Source organism: Ursus arctos, unplaced genomic scaffold (genome assembly GCF_023065955.2).
Source record: "Ursus arctos isolate Adak ecotype North America unplaced genomic scaffold, UrsArc2.0 scaffold_14, whole genome shotgun sequence".
Taxonomy (NCBI): Eukaryota; Metazoa; Chordata; class Mammalia; order Carnivora; family Ursidae; genus Ursus; species Ursus arctos.
In genome coordinates, this window is record NW_026622808.1 from 16,482,799 (window position 1) to 16,496,953 (window position 14,155).

The window sequence follows — 14,155 nt, forward strand, 5'->3', positions numbered from 1 at the left end:
TGGTCTTGCCAGCCAGCTCTCAGTATGGCTGGTCTCCTCTTGTCATTGAGAGTTCATCTGGAAAGTGCGCTCTCCCACTGAGCACCCATTTGAAAGGGCTGCTTCCCCACCTCAGAGTTCTCTAAAGTGTCACCTGCTTTATCGTTTTTGCAGCACGTATTAGTGTCCAGAAATGCCTTGGGTGCCTTTTTATTTGTCTAACACGTGTCTCCTCATTAGAGCAGGGACATTGCATGTCTTTGTTGCCTTGTGTCACCAGCGGGTAGTGTCAGACATATAGTAGGAACTCGATATGTATTTGTTGAAGAGACGAATGAATGAGTGGGAACACAGATGAATGAAAGGATGATTACATTATGTGAATGGGTAAATGAACGTAAGTGGATGGCTGAATATAGATGGAGGGAGGGAGGGATTCAAGGACAAGGGGATGGATGGATGGATGTTTTCCAGACTCCCTGTAAACACTTTTTATACATGACCTTGTTTTATCCACGCAGAAGTCCCAGGAGGGCAGAAACATTGTCATATCACAGACAAGGTATTTGAGCGTCAAAGGCAGGAAAAATCACTTCCCCCAGATGATACGACGAGGAAATGGTGGAGAAGGATTAAAGCTTCGGTCGGCCTGACTCCAAGCCCTGTGCTCTTAACCACCACAGATATCATCCTCCCATTCTCCTCTCACTTTGAGAGCCCATACAGGCCACCCCAGCTCCCCTCCTGATGCCCATGCCCCAACGACAGCCAGATTGCCCAGTCTGGGCCTCCGTGTTGCTCCACTGTCTACCAGTGAGATGGGCCCACAGGTCTGTGGGGGCACGTGTGTGAGAGGATCCGCAGGGTCTCTGCACACATGAGTGAGTGCAGAATGAGGGGACTGGAAATCACGTCTGTCCTCTGAGATGCCCCCCGCCCAGTACCAGGGACATTGCATGGCCAAAGACAGGTCCAAAGGGTGTGGTAGTGACGGCCACAATTTATGAGGTGCCCGGGCACCAAGCCCCAGCCTGAAGTCATTCCCAGTGGCTGCCAGGTAATCACAGCACCTGGTGATCCAGCCTCACAAGTGAACACAAAGGAGGAAATGAAGGAGAATAGGGGCAGGTCGCGGGGGGAAGCTATGCCCGGCAGCTCACCCAGGGTCATCAGACTGCCGCGCGGAAGGCTCATGAAGTCCATCCCCTGTCTTGGGGCGGGGCCACACAGGACAAGGAGGATGGAGAAAGGGAGGTAGAGGAAAGAACCATGAGCATCTCTCAGACTCCTGACCCAGGCCTCCATCTTCAAGACACAGGTGAGTTGGCGGGTGCTTGGGTAGTCAAGAAACTGGCAGACATCAGCAGTTCTTGTCGTCACTGACTTCCACGTAGGGCAGCCCCACAGGCCAAGTGTCCCGAGGCCAGTAGCGGACTTTGAGGGTTTGACCTGGCATCTCGTACCTGGCGTCCACTAAGGCCATGGTAACCATGCCATAAGGAAAGGTGATGCTGATGAGTACATGCCTGTGGGGTGCAGGGAGGAGGTGGTGAGGGCGCGAGATGCCAAGATGTCCCTGAGCTAGCTTGATGCCCCCACCTTGGCTCTCTTCTTCCTTCTCATGGATCCTGACCATCCAAAGGGACATTCTGGATCAGACCCTTGATTGCAACTAGCCCCTACACACACACACACACACACACACACACACACACACACACACACCAATATCTGTGCCTCCCCTCTCTGCCCCCAGGCTCCTGCTCCAAGCTCTGGCACCTGAGATTTTCTGGTCTGGCGCCCCATACCACAGGGCAGGTGCTTACCAGATGCTATGCAGGTAAAAGAAATTGATCTGCTGCCAGAAACTGCAGAGCAAGCGGTCACTGATCCAGCTGGTCAACGCAAAAGCCCATAAAACTACGGAGACCTCCATTATATGCCGAAGCTCCTTATTGCTGGTCCTAGAGAGAGAAGGAGGAAGATCAGAGTCTGACTCCGATAGCAGAGCCTGAAAAAGGGCTGATGGGAAATTCCGCCATCCAAGGAGATGAGGCTGGGAGGAGGGAATGACCAAGAGTCCCAGAGGGAGGGGGCCTAATTTGTGATGATTGCTCACATTTGCTGGGCACTGATAGGATGCCAGATTCGGTTCTAAAAGTTTTGCAGATAAAAACTCAGGCCTCACAACAATGCTATTATTCTCATTTCGTAGAATAGAAAGCAGGCATGTGAGATGAAGGTCTGCTCCAACACCACCCAAGGTTAGACAGCTAGAAAGTGGCAGAGCTGGGGTCAGAACCGGGTTTGTCACGCTGCAGATTTCTTAACCAACAAGCCCTCCCCTGTTTGTGTTTGGGGGCTGTAAGTTTGTGCACACCTGTGAGTCAGTGCATGAGAATTCATGTCTGTGTGGCTATGGGAATGTCCGTGTCCCTGTGTGGGAGGGCAAATTCTCTGCAGGCCATTCTCTTGGGACAACTCAAGATCAGAATCTGTTTCCCCGACAGCAGAGCTGACCCAGCATCCTTTAGGAAAGAGCATACCGGGGATTAATGAGGCAGTAACTCCTATGTGGTTAAAAGTGCAGGCCCTGCCCCCTAGTCTAAAATGCGACGGTGTGAACATCAAAAAAGAATAATGCGTAAGGACTGATGAAATCTGAATATAGAGGCTGAGATCTAGTTAAGAGCATTGTTCCGTCATCAATTTCCTCCTTTCGAGGCTGTACTATGGTTACAGAGAATGCTCCACTGGGAAAGGCTGGGGGAAGCTGGATGAAGGATACACAAGACTGTGCCCTATTTTTGCAACTTGCCACGAGTCTGTAACTACTTCAAAATAAAAAGTTATAAAAAATACAGCACGGTGACTGTAATGGATTGAAACACTTCTGAGATATAAGCATCCATGAGTTCATAATAATACTTTTTTTTTAATTTCGTTGGTCCCTGCTAGAGATGGCTAAGGCTCCAACTCATTACTCTGGAAATTGATCAATTAAGGGAAAGAATCAAATTATCCACCCTGTCATTCCTGCGCAAACTGTATTTCCAGGTTGACGAGCGAAAAGTCCTTCTTGATGGAAGAACTCCAGATAATCACCGCAGAAGGAATAATGAAATCTGAAAACCACCCTCTTGCAACCACTAATGAATCCGTGGATGGGAGCAGTGTGCCTGAATGACTGCTGAAATCCTTAGGTGAAAAGTCGGTGAAAAACTTTATAATGAAGGGAGGAGATGACGCCATCTCAAGCCACTGATCAACCTTAATAGCACTAAATGTGGAACAACCACTCATCGTGGGGTCCTAATGGCATGGAACAAGAAACACCCAGCACCATGCATGAAATATTCTGGCCTCAAAATATGTAAACCTAAATCTAGGTCTAACTATTAATTTGCAAGAAATAATAATAATAATAATAATAAAAACAAGAAACACAATGAGAGACACCACAGGAAGCAGACAGCCCAATCCAGAGTGTTCTACAGGACAAATGATGGAGTTTCTGTTATCAAGGGGGGGGGGAGGGAGAGACCGCTATGACACAAAGAAAACCTAAGAGACTATGTTTGCATCCCAATTTCAACAAGACTAGTTGGAAGAAGACATCTTGAGAAACTGAGGCAACATTGGTATGATCTGGGTATTATCTACTTAATTAGCCCTGTGTGTGCCCTATCTTCCATCTTTCCTTCTAGATCCTTCCCTATCCCTCTCCATTCTGCCCTATGCCCTGGGAGGGCGGGGTGCTGACCCATGTGGACTGAAGCTGGGGACTCCTTTGTCCTAGGGCTTCCAGTTAGATTAGCCAATGGGATGGGAGCCACCTCCCCGGGCAGGCGCCTGCGAGCACCACCCACCTCTTGTATTCCTGGAACACGATGTACAGAATATGCACAGCAATGCTGTTGAGGGCGTACGCGTTGACCACGGGCCTCAGGAAGGACAGGAAGGTGCTGACCACGGTGGTGGTGATGACCAGGCAGATGAACTGGGGCCTGGGGGAAGAAGGATGCAGCTGTGGGAGGGCGGCTGGGAGGGTCCTGGGGGTTCAGGCAGGGTCAGGGGATCTTGAGACAGAGGTAGATGAGCAAAGGGAAGGGGTTCCAGGGAGCCCAACCACACTCAGAAAAAGGTCTTGAGGTTCCCAGGTGGGCTCAGCAGAGGGTCCCAAGAAGGGTCCGATGAAACATCCCACGTGGGCCCAGGCAGGGTCTGAAGGGCGCCCCGGGGGTAGGGGTGGGTAGGATGATGAGAGGGTCTTAGGGGGCTCCAAGGGGCTTAGTCAGGTCAACAGAGGGTGTCAGGGCCCAGGTGAGGTCAAACATACCCAGCTCCCCTGGGTATGATTAAGGAAGGAATTACAGAGGTCCCAGACACTGTCAGGAGAGGGGTCCTGGAAGGCTCAGATAGGTCAAAGAAGGTCAGCAGAGAGATTCAGAGGGGTCTCAGGTCAAGAGAGGGGCCCAGGAGGATCCCAGGAAAGTTCCAGGGTGCCCAGGTGATAGGCTCAAGGGAGAGGTCCCTGGGGCCCAGGTAAGCTTAAGTGTGGGTTCCTGGGACCCCCAAGTGGCTTCGGACAGGTTCTGGAGAAGGTACCGGACGATCCAGGCAGGATCCGGAGAGGATTTCCAGGGACCCCAAGCACTCTCAAAGGAGGAGTCCCTGGAAGCCAGTTAAGTCAGGTAGGGTCAGGAGAAAGTCCTGGGGTGATCAGGGGAGGGATTCCAAGGACCTCAGATGGGCTCAGGGAGTGGACCCAGGAGCCCAGATGGGCTCTGGTGGGATCAACAGAGGACCAGCCCCCGCCCCACCTGTTTTCTCCTAGGAAAGTGGGGAAGTAGCAGCGGGGCATCCATATACTGTAGCCACTGGCCAGCAGCCACAGGATAGCGATCTCATCCAGCAGCTGGCCCAGGAAGCTAAGCGTCATGTGGAAGTACATGGAGAACAGGCCTGGAGCAAGAGACAAAGGTAGGTGGTCAAGGGGGTGGTCCCCACCCCTACCACCCACTGTCACAGACCCCCACCTACCTACGACCATGAAGAGGATGCAGGTGACATAAACATAGCATGAGCGTTTCTGGGCGTAGGGGTGCATCAGAAACATCATGAGAGGCCCAAAGATGAAGAAGGTGACATTGCTGAACTGGAAAAGAGGAGGACATGGGGACGGGGTTGTCAGAAGCGCAGGCAGAGGAGGGCTGCCCCTGTGTCCAACCCTAAGTTATAAGCCAGGTGGTCACCTGCCCCCTTTCAGGCAATTAACCCAGAATTTATCGCTCTTTCAGTTGATCCTGACAGTCAACCTGTCATCAGTGGCTTCACTGCTCCATCTGTTATTCTATTGGTTCATTAACTCATTCATTCATTCACTCATTCATTCATTCTGTGAGTGTGGCAAAGACTATCTACTAACCTTCTGCATACATCCGCCCCCTTTTCCTTTTAGAAATAAGATCCCCCCAAGTTTTGGACACAGCTACACGACATTTTTCCAGACTTCCTTGCCACTCACTATACCCTCGTGACCTGGTCTGACCAATGGGATAGAAAAGCAAATGAATGCATTACTTTTTTTTTTTTTAATGTGAGTTACATTGATCAGGATTGACTGTATTAGAAACCGAAACTGAGAAATTTTCAAAACCCAGGACTACACAAGCACATATTCCCTTGGCCATCCGAGAGATGATGTCACCACTCATCTCTCATCACTCATCACTCATCGCAAAGCCACTAGAAGATTCCATTGTACCCTGGTGAGATAATTAGAGCAAAAAAGGCAGAGTCCCTGACTCCTGATACAGGACTTCAGAGCCCCCCTCAAATTTCCCCCAGATGTCTGGGCCACACTGAGTCTCTCACATGAGCTCAGAGACAAGTGTTCTCACGGTCTTCTTCTACCAGCCAACTTGAGGTCAGCCGCTTCCTCACTCAATTACACCCTTCTCTCCCCCAATAAAAGCTTCCCCTTGTAAAGGTCTCCTCCATCGCCTGCGTCCCATCGTAGAACGTGAAGAAATAGTGCCCTGTTAACCAGGGTGCTCCGTTATTTCTCAGAAGCCTAGTCTGAAGGGTGCTGACTCAAAAACAGAGAGCAAGGAAATGTGAGTCAAAACCGGAATAAGCTATCACCTCACACCAGGCAGCATGGCTAGTATTGAAAAAAAGAAGAAGAAATACCAAGTGTTGGGTAAGACTGTGGAGAAAAGGAAACCCGCGTGCACTGTTGACGGGAATGCAAGTTGGGGCAGCCACTGGGGAGGTTCCTCAAAGATTAAAAATAGAAATACCACAGGACCCAGGAATTCTACGGCAGGGCATTTACCTCCCAAAAAACAAAAACCCTAATTTGTAAAGATAATACGCACCCCTACGTTTACTGCAGCTTTATTTATAAGAGCCAAGAGATGGAAGCAACCAAGTGCCCGCTGGTATGCGACTGGCTACAGAAGACAGTGCTGTATCTATACAGGAATAGCATTCAGCCAGAAAAGGAAGGGAATGTTGCCATTTGTGACAATACGGAGGGACCTGGAGGGTATTATGCCAAGTGAAACAGGTCAGTCAGAGAAAGACAAATACCGTATGGTTTCACTTATATGTGGAATCTAAGAAAAACAAAACAAACGAACAAACAAAAAACAGAACAGACTCATAAATACTGGTGGTTGCCAGAAAGGAAGGGGTGGGGGATGGGCAAAATGGGGGAGGAGGTGCGAACTTCCAGTTATAAAATCACTAAGTCATGGGGATGGAAAGTGCTGCATAGGGAGTGTAGTCAATAATATTATAATAACATTGTATTGTGACAGATGGTAACTACACTTATCGTGGTGAGTTGTATGTATGTAATTGTCCAATCACCATGTTGTACACCTGACACTAATATAATATTGTATGTCAACTACACTTCAATAAAAAAAAAGTCCAGAGCACAGTGGTGGGTGTGGGGAACTCATTTACCTGATACAAGGTCACCATCTAGGACCCTAGATCCTGGGCACCAAGACAAGCTCCCAAGGCAGGAGTCCTTCTGATTCTAGGGAAGCCCAGGGCTCTCCTTGGGTGATGGTGAATCAGCTCAAAGACTGGTTCCACAATTTGAGGACCCTTGGCAAACTGGTTTTGCAGCCCATGACCCCAGCCATGTCCTTGCTTTCCATACCAAGGCATCGGATGCCCACCAATGGACAATGTCATACACATCTCTGGCCCAGCCACCTGGTTCACAATGGCCGTCTGAGAACATGCATGCTGTGTCTGCATCCTGAGACCCAACCCCACTGGAGTAGACACCTATCCCAAACTGGGCCAACCAGATTTTCCTGGGAATTTGAAACTTGGAGCAGACACAGAGCCTGGGAGTCACCGAAATTGAGTTGCACCATTGTCAACTCTCTAAGGTCCTGGGATATTGTCACGATGTTCAAGATATGGCAGCTATTTTGCCACCACAAAGAGACAAGGCTGAGAACACAGGCAAATACTCGAGGACAGTATCTGCCTTGTGCTGAATCCTCCAGACCTGCCTTGGACCCCAGGCCTCCCAAGCAACTCATCTTTCCATTTTCTAAGATACCCCAGTACCTATCCAACGCATTCTTCCTGTTTGGTTTGGGTTTTTTGGTGTTTTTTTGTTTCGTTTTGTTTTGGTTTTGTTTGTTTTTGTTTTTTGTTTTTGTTTTTGTTTTTGCTTAACCTAGCTTTCTAATGCTTGAATCCAGCAAAACCATCACCATTGGTATATGAGCTAGGGTTCTTTGGTAGCAAACAACAGGAAATGGATTTGTGAACTTATAGCATAAATATAAAAATGTGTGTAGAGTTATTTATTTGTCATTCAGTCATTTTTTATGGGGAACTCTTTAATCCAAATAATTTCAGAAGACAAGGAAAACCAAAAACCAGAACAGCTCTGAGCCTCGAATGGACAATCTCTTCAGGGAGCAACTTTGGGCATGAACGAAAAAAAAAATTATGTTCAGTTGTTATATCCAGGCCCAGAATTCAAATTCTGGAGATATTGTCTGGGTCACAGCCTACCCTTGGCCAGCGGAGGGGGAGCACCTTGACTGAGGAACATAAGCAGTAGGAGAAGGGCGGTTGGTTGTCATAGGGAAGATGGTGCCATGGATACTGAATGGGCAAAATCCCAAACAATTCTGACGTTCCCTGTGTTTTCAAACAAACACCAGCCCTTGGGCGTATCGAGCATGGCTGAAGATGCCGAGCCAACTCGTTTCCCAAACTCTAAACCCTCCATTTAAACCACGTCTGTGACTCCCATAAATAAAATCCAAACTCTTAAACCTGGCTTATAAACTCCCTCCATAACTCACCTCTCTCCACCTTCAATTTCATAATCTAGGTGGAAGGGATAACTCAGTTGCTCCAAATAAGCCATACTTTCTCTCACCCCTTAGACCCCAGAAGTTTACCCATGCTGTTCCCACTGCCTGGAACACTCTTTGTCCCCACTTACCCTTCTGTGCCAGGCCAACTACTGCTCCATCTTTCACCTGGGCATTGCCTTTTGATAAAGCCTTCCCAATCCCACAAGGCAGGGTCAGGTGGTCTTCTTTGGTGCCCTGTCCCTCTATCCTAACACTTGTCCAGCTGTTCTGAAACTGGCTCGCTCTCCCACTAAACCTGGCTTCCCGTTCTCCATTCTAACCTCGGGAACTGGAAATAGTAGGTGTTCAATAAATACTTCCTGTTGACTGGATCTTAAAGCGGGTTTATGTGGATCACTAGTCACATACATGAGAACACTTGCAGAAGGGATTGTACCTGGAAAGTTCTGGATAGAAGGTTCTATGACTGCTACTTTCTTATCTTTTGACAGCATGATTTTATAGACATTTCTTTTAATCCTCAGGCACAGCCCCCTCCCCTACGGTCTGGCTTTCTAGCTCTTGTTTGGCGATGAGAAAACTGGATCTCAGAGACGTAGAGTGACTTCTCTGAGGTTGCACAGCTCTGGGGGACACCAAGGTTTGCTTTTACCCCCTGCCTTAAAAGATGAGAGGACTAGACAGGTGGCAATGATTAAGAGGGGGCTTCCCTGCTCCCTGGCCGTGTGGCCTAGTGTCTCTCGGTCTCCCTTTCCTGCATCAGCAAAATGGCAGAGAATAATTAATGGCCAGTGCGGATGCTGTTGAGGGGCACGCCTGAGGCCAGGCGTCAAAAGACTACCTTGCCAGGGATGTGGTTCCAGCTCAACAAACGCAAGGGTTCCTGCTGCTGTTGTTGTGGGAGATAATAGTGACAGGCTTATCCTTGGCTGAGTTGCTCCAAGCTCGGAGACCAGCAGAACCAAGACCGAAGCTTCTGATAACACCCCTGAGTGTGCAGAATGAGGGCAAAGCAATGGGCGGAGCCTCGGACTAAGGAGCTCCAACTGGCTCCAGAGTCTCTGATAGCATCAGAGACCGCCCCCTGCCGGGGCCTCCCTCCCTGCCTCCGGGGCCGGGCCCCCACATTTCCCAACCACTGGCCCCACCTAGACTCTTCCAGGAGGGAGAGGTGCCTGCCCAGGTCATGAGCTGGGCTCTCTGGGTCCCAGCCCCAGCAGGTGCCTTCACCTCCGTCCGTCCATCCATCCGTCCATCCATCCGTCCATCTGCTTACCAACCATTCCTTCGGTATCTACTATGCGGCTCAAGGACGTCATCAGTGCCCCAAAACAAAGTCTGCCTTCACAGGTCTACCCAGCCAGGGTTTGGGGGACATTCTGTGCCTCATTTTCCTCCTCTAACTCCAAGCATCACAGTGAGGATTAGAGAACCAAGGGCTACGGGGTTGGAGAATTGTGCTCATTGCTGTGAAACTCCAGTGTCTAGAACAGTGCCTGACACACAGTAGGCGCTCAGTAAATTGTGGTAGAGAATAATGCGCGCAGAGAATACATGTAAATAATGCATCCGTGTGTCTGACTCTGAATAACCGTGCTGCTGTCCTTCTAGAATAATTTGCTTTTTTGATCACCAGTACCCAGCACAGTGTCTGGTAACTAGATGTGGCTGGGTAGGCTGGGTACCTTAGGTCTGGAAGAAGGAAAGGGCGGGGGGGACAAAGAAGAGAAGGACAGAGAAGAGAAGAGAAGGGAGGGAGGCAGACTGACCTGAATTGACTGCGCATTTCAGATCTGGGAAAAGGCAGGGGGGGAACCGCTTTCCCATTTTCCCTGTCCACCTGAAGCTGCCCCCCACCCCCACACACTTTTCTCCCATCCACTGTGTCACTTGTGCATCCCATCGATTCATTCTTGACTCCTTCATTGTCCCTGTCCTTCTCACTGGACGGCGACCTCCGTGAGGACGATACACACCTGTTTTATCCCTAGCTGTGTCCCCAACACCCACCTCGCTGGGCACACAGTGGGCGCTCAAGAAAAACTTGTTAAATCAATCAAATCAAAGAACATCACCAAACACCCCCGAGCTCTTTCTCCCCATCGCCGAAGCTCGAACTCCCACCCTGCACACCTGGCTCTGTCACCTGTCGAGGACCCCCTCTACATCCACTCAACACACGCACGAGAATGTCGGTGCAGGGCTGGGGGCGTGGAGCCAGAGCACCAGCCGTAGACCCTCCCTGCACAGGACTTGCTTGAGTGAATTAAATCACACATAATTAATTGTTAATCACTCAGTGGCTGAGTGGCCTCACAAAGCTGTGGTTAATTAAGTGAGAGACTCTGGGACCAGGTGGCCTGGGCTTTAACTCCGGGACTTCTGGCATCCACAACTTTTGTGCGCTTGTGATTTACATGCTGTGCCACCGTGAGGAGGAAACGTACACTCTCTGAGCCCTTTTTCTCCCATTTGTAAAAATGTGGAGAGTAAGAGCCCCTACTTCATAAAATTGTTATGAAGATTACAGGAAGTGCTCTTTGTTAGGAAAAATGAATACATTAACACTCTCGCGTCTCCATGCAGTGTTTACTTCTAATAGCGATAGCTTTGTTTATTAGGTGCTGAGGATGCGCCAAGAACAGGAAGGTTTTTTTTTTATCTGATTTTTTAAATTGAGATATAAATCTCCCACAATCAAATTCACTCTTTTAAAGTGTGCAAGTCAGTGGGTTTCCATCGACTATTCACAAGGTTGTGCGACCGTCACCACTATTTAATTCCAGAACATTCTCATCACCCCCCAAAAGAGACCCTGTCCCCATTAGCAGTCACTCCCTTCCCCTCCCCCCCAGCTCCAGGCAACCACTCCTCTGCTTCTTATCTCGACAGAGCTGGCTCTTCTGGACATTTCATGTGGACGGACTCACACAGTCTGTGGCCTGTCGTGACGGGCTTCTCTCACTGAGCATCACGTTTTCAGGGATCGTCCATGACGTGGCGCATGTCCACACTTCCCTCCTGTATATGGCTGAGTCGTAGTCCATTGTGTGGATGAATGACCGTGTGTCTATCCATTCATCCATGATGAACCTCTGGGACGCCCAGCAGCTGTCTCACCCTCTCCCATGGCCCTATGGGTTAATCACTGTTAGCATCCCACAGCCTCTCCCTTTCTGAATAAGTACTCCGTAAATATGAATAAATATGAATGAATAAGTGAATGCACGTAGGAATGAATGAGTCTTTCTCCCCTGTACCACGTGCATGCTGTACTTCTGACTTCTGATTCGTTTTTCTGTCTCCTCCATCCCTCAGGACACCAGCCCCATTGAGGGCAGCCGTTTTCGTTTGCTTTGGTCACCTCTGTGTCCCCAGAGCCTGAAACAGTGCCTGACTCAATCAATTCTTGTTGAATCGTGAGCAAAATGAAGGGGTCATTATCTCTCCAAATTGGACCCCTCTGTCATCCCCAGAAGGCTTTTTCTGAAGGAGAAGAGAGGTCCAGAGGGACCTATCGAGTCTGGGCCAGGATGTGTCATGGGCATAGTCTCCAGTGGGTGAAATTATTCAATTAATAGTGTCGGCCCTCCTCGTTTTCAGGGGCTGGGGGGCTGGAACATTGCTTTTGCTGTGAATTTGATGAGAAGGAAGGCAGAAGAGGGAGGTGTGGTTTAGAACTCATGGGACATGCTACTCGGCTCAGAGAGGGGAGGGTCTCCCCCTGCATCCCACAGCATTCAAGGGAGAGAGGGCCAGGAATCCCCGCACTGCAGAGGCCAGCAACAGGAATGCTCAGTGGCAAAAGGAGGTGGGGAGGCTGTAGGCGGTATGGGTGTTGCAGCCTACACCCCCTTGCACAACCTCCCACTCTGACCTCTCTGTCCCTTCTATTGTAGCCCTCCCCCAGACTATACCCGCCACTGCACCTCTGCCTATGCCGTTCCCCACTCCAGACATACCACCCTTTGTTCCGTATCCAAGTATCCGAGAGGGAGCTTTCCGGAGGGAATGAGATGTAGAGCTTCTAAAGCTCTGGCAGGACCTCCCGAAAGAAATTCAGCAGCACGCTTGCCTCTCAGAGCCAAGCTCAGAGCCAAGACTCCCTCTTCCACCACTTGAAACTCTCCTAAGTTGTCAGCAGCCCAGAAGGAGGCCACACCTGGAGGCCACCAAGCCAGTGCCAGCACAAGCAGACTGGAGTAGCCCACACCTTGACTTCTCCTCCACCCCACCTGACCCAGGCCCTCCCACGTCCTTGACCTCTGTCCCGGTTGGATATGCCTTCCTGGCTCTCCAGGCCCATCCGTGAAAGGCAACCAGGTGCCCCAGCTGCTGCCCACATCACTGACTCTTTGCTGTTCACAAGTCACCCGTGGCTCCCCAGTGCCCTCACCATGGAGCTCACACTCCTCTGCCAGGAGATCCCCACGTGGGCCCTGGAAACCCCCTCCCCCTGCCTCTCAGCCCTCATTTCCTCCTTCATGGGCAGCCTGGGCTCTGGCTTCAAGCCACCAGCTGTTCCTCGATCTGCTGTTCTCTCTCACCTCAAGACCTTTGCTAATGCTGGTCCTTTTGCTCCATATGCCCTAGAGAACACTTACTCATTCTTTAAGCTTTGAGGTTCCCTCCCCAGTCAGCAAGCAGCAGGCTCCTGTGCCATCCCCATGGCTCCCCGCTGCCCATTCTGGCCCCTTTGCCCTCCCTCTGCCACAAGCTAACCATGGGGCTGCTCAGATCTAATTCTGAACATCCCAATTCCTTATCCTGGGAGCGCCGAGCCTCTCTGGGACCCCAGGATCAATCAGCACGGGTTGCTTCATAGCACTGATGCTGAATGAAGGAATGAGTCCAATGAGTCCATCAGGAAATACGGGATATATATATATATATATATATATATATATATTTAAAGGTTTTATTTATTTATCTGACAGAGAGAGAGAGACAGCCAGCGAGAGAGGGAACACAGCAGGGGGAGCGGGAGAGGAAGAAGCAGGCTCCTAGCGGAGGAGCCTGATGTGGGGCTCGATCCCATAACGCCGGGATCACGCCCTGAGCCGAAGGCAGATGCTTAACGACTGAGCCACCCAGGCGCCCCATGGGATATATTTTTTGAACACTCTGACCCAGCACTCAAAACTTGTTCATCTGTTCTCATATTCCAGCCACAGAAACACACTTCCCTTTCCCAAACCGTGCAAGCTCTTTTACTTCCAAGACTCAGTACATTCTTTTTCTCTCTTCTCCCTTTTCGACTCCTACCCTACTAGGCAAGCTCCTATTCAACTTTCAAAACCCAACTCCTAGGTGCCCTCCTCTATGGAACTTGCCAACACCTGGGCTGAGTCCTCCCGAGCTGCCGTCTTCTACACCCTGATCGTGTGGGGCTGCGCTCTGCCTCCCCCCACCCCAGACTCCGCGAACCCTGCAAGCAGTGCCTCAAGAAAGCAAAAGTTTCTGCAGAGTGAAATGACTCCTAAGTGGATCATGATGAAATCAACATGAACCATTTTTTAAAGAAAATTCTTGCTACACATTTTGCCTTCATTTATATACCTGAATCAAAAACATGCTTTTAGGGGTGCCTGGGTGGCACAGGGGTGAAGCGTCTGCCTTCGGCTCAGGGCGTGATCCCGGCGTTATGGAATCGAGCCCCACATCAGGCTCCTCCGCTATGAGCCTGCTTCTTCCTCTCCCACTCCCCCTGCTTGTGTTCCCTCTCTCGCTGGCTGTCTCTAACTCTGTCAAATAAATAAATAAAATCTTAAAAAAAAAACCAAACAAACATGCTTTTAAAGAGCTGC

General features: G+C 49.9%; 1 protein-coding gene across 2 annotated transcripts in view; it reads right to left on the bottom strand.

The window, feature by feature from the left end:
* Nucleotides 1-457: 457 nt before the first annotated feature.
* Nucleotides 458-14,155, bottom strand: part of ACER1 (alkaline ceramidase 1) — a 35,149-nt gene continuing 21,451 nt past the window's right edge. For both annotated transcript variants that reach the window (XM_057311451.1, XM_048226629.2), the window contains exons 2-6: nt 5,023-5,137; nt 4,803-4,944; nt 3,849-3,986; nt 1,806-1,943; nt 458-1,505 (exon numbers count right to left, since the gene is read on the bottom strand). In XM_057311451.1, the coding sequence (XP_057167434.1) occupies nt 1,340-1,505; nt 1,806-1,943; nt 3,849-3,986; nt 4,803-4,944; nt 5,023-5,101 (663 nt within the window). In that variant the 5' untranslated portion in view covers nt 5,102-5,137 and the 3' untranslated portion in view covers nt 458-1,339. The remainder of the gene's footprint in view (nt 1,506-1,805; nt 1,944-3,848; nt 3,987-4,802; nt 4,945-5,022; nt 5,138-14,155) is intronic.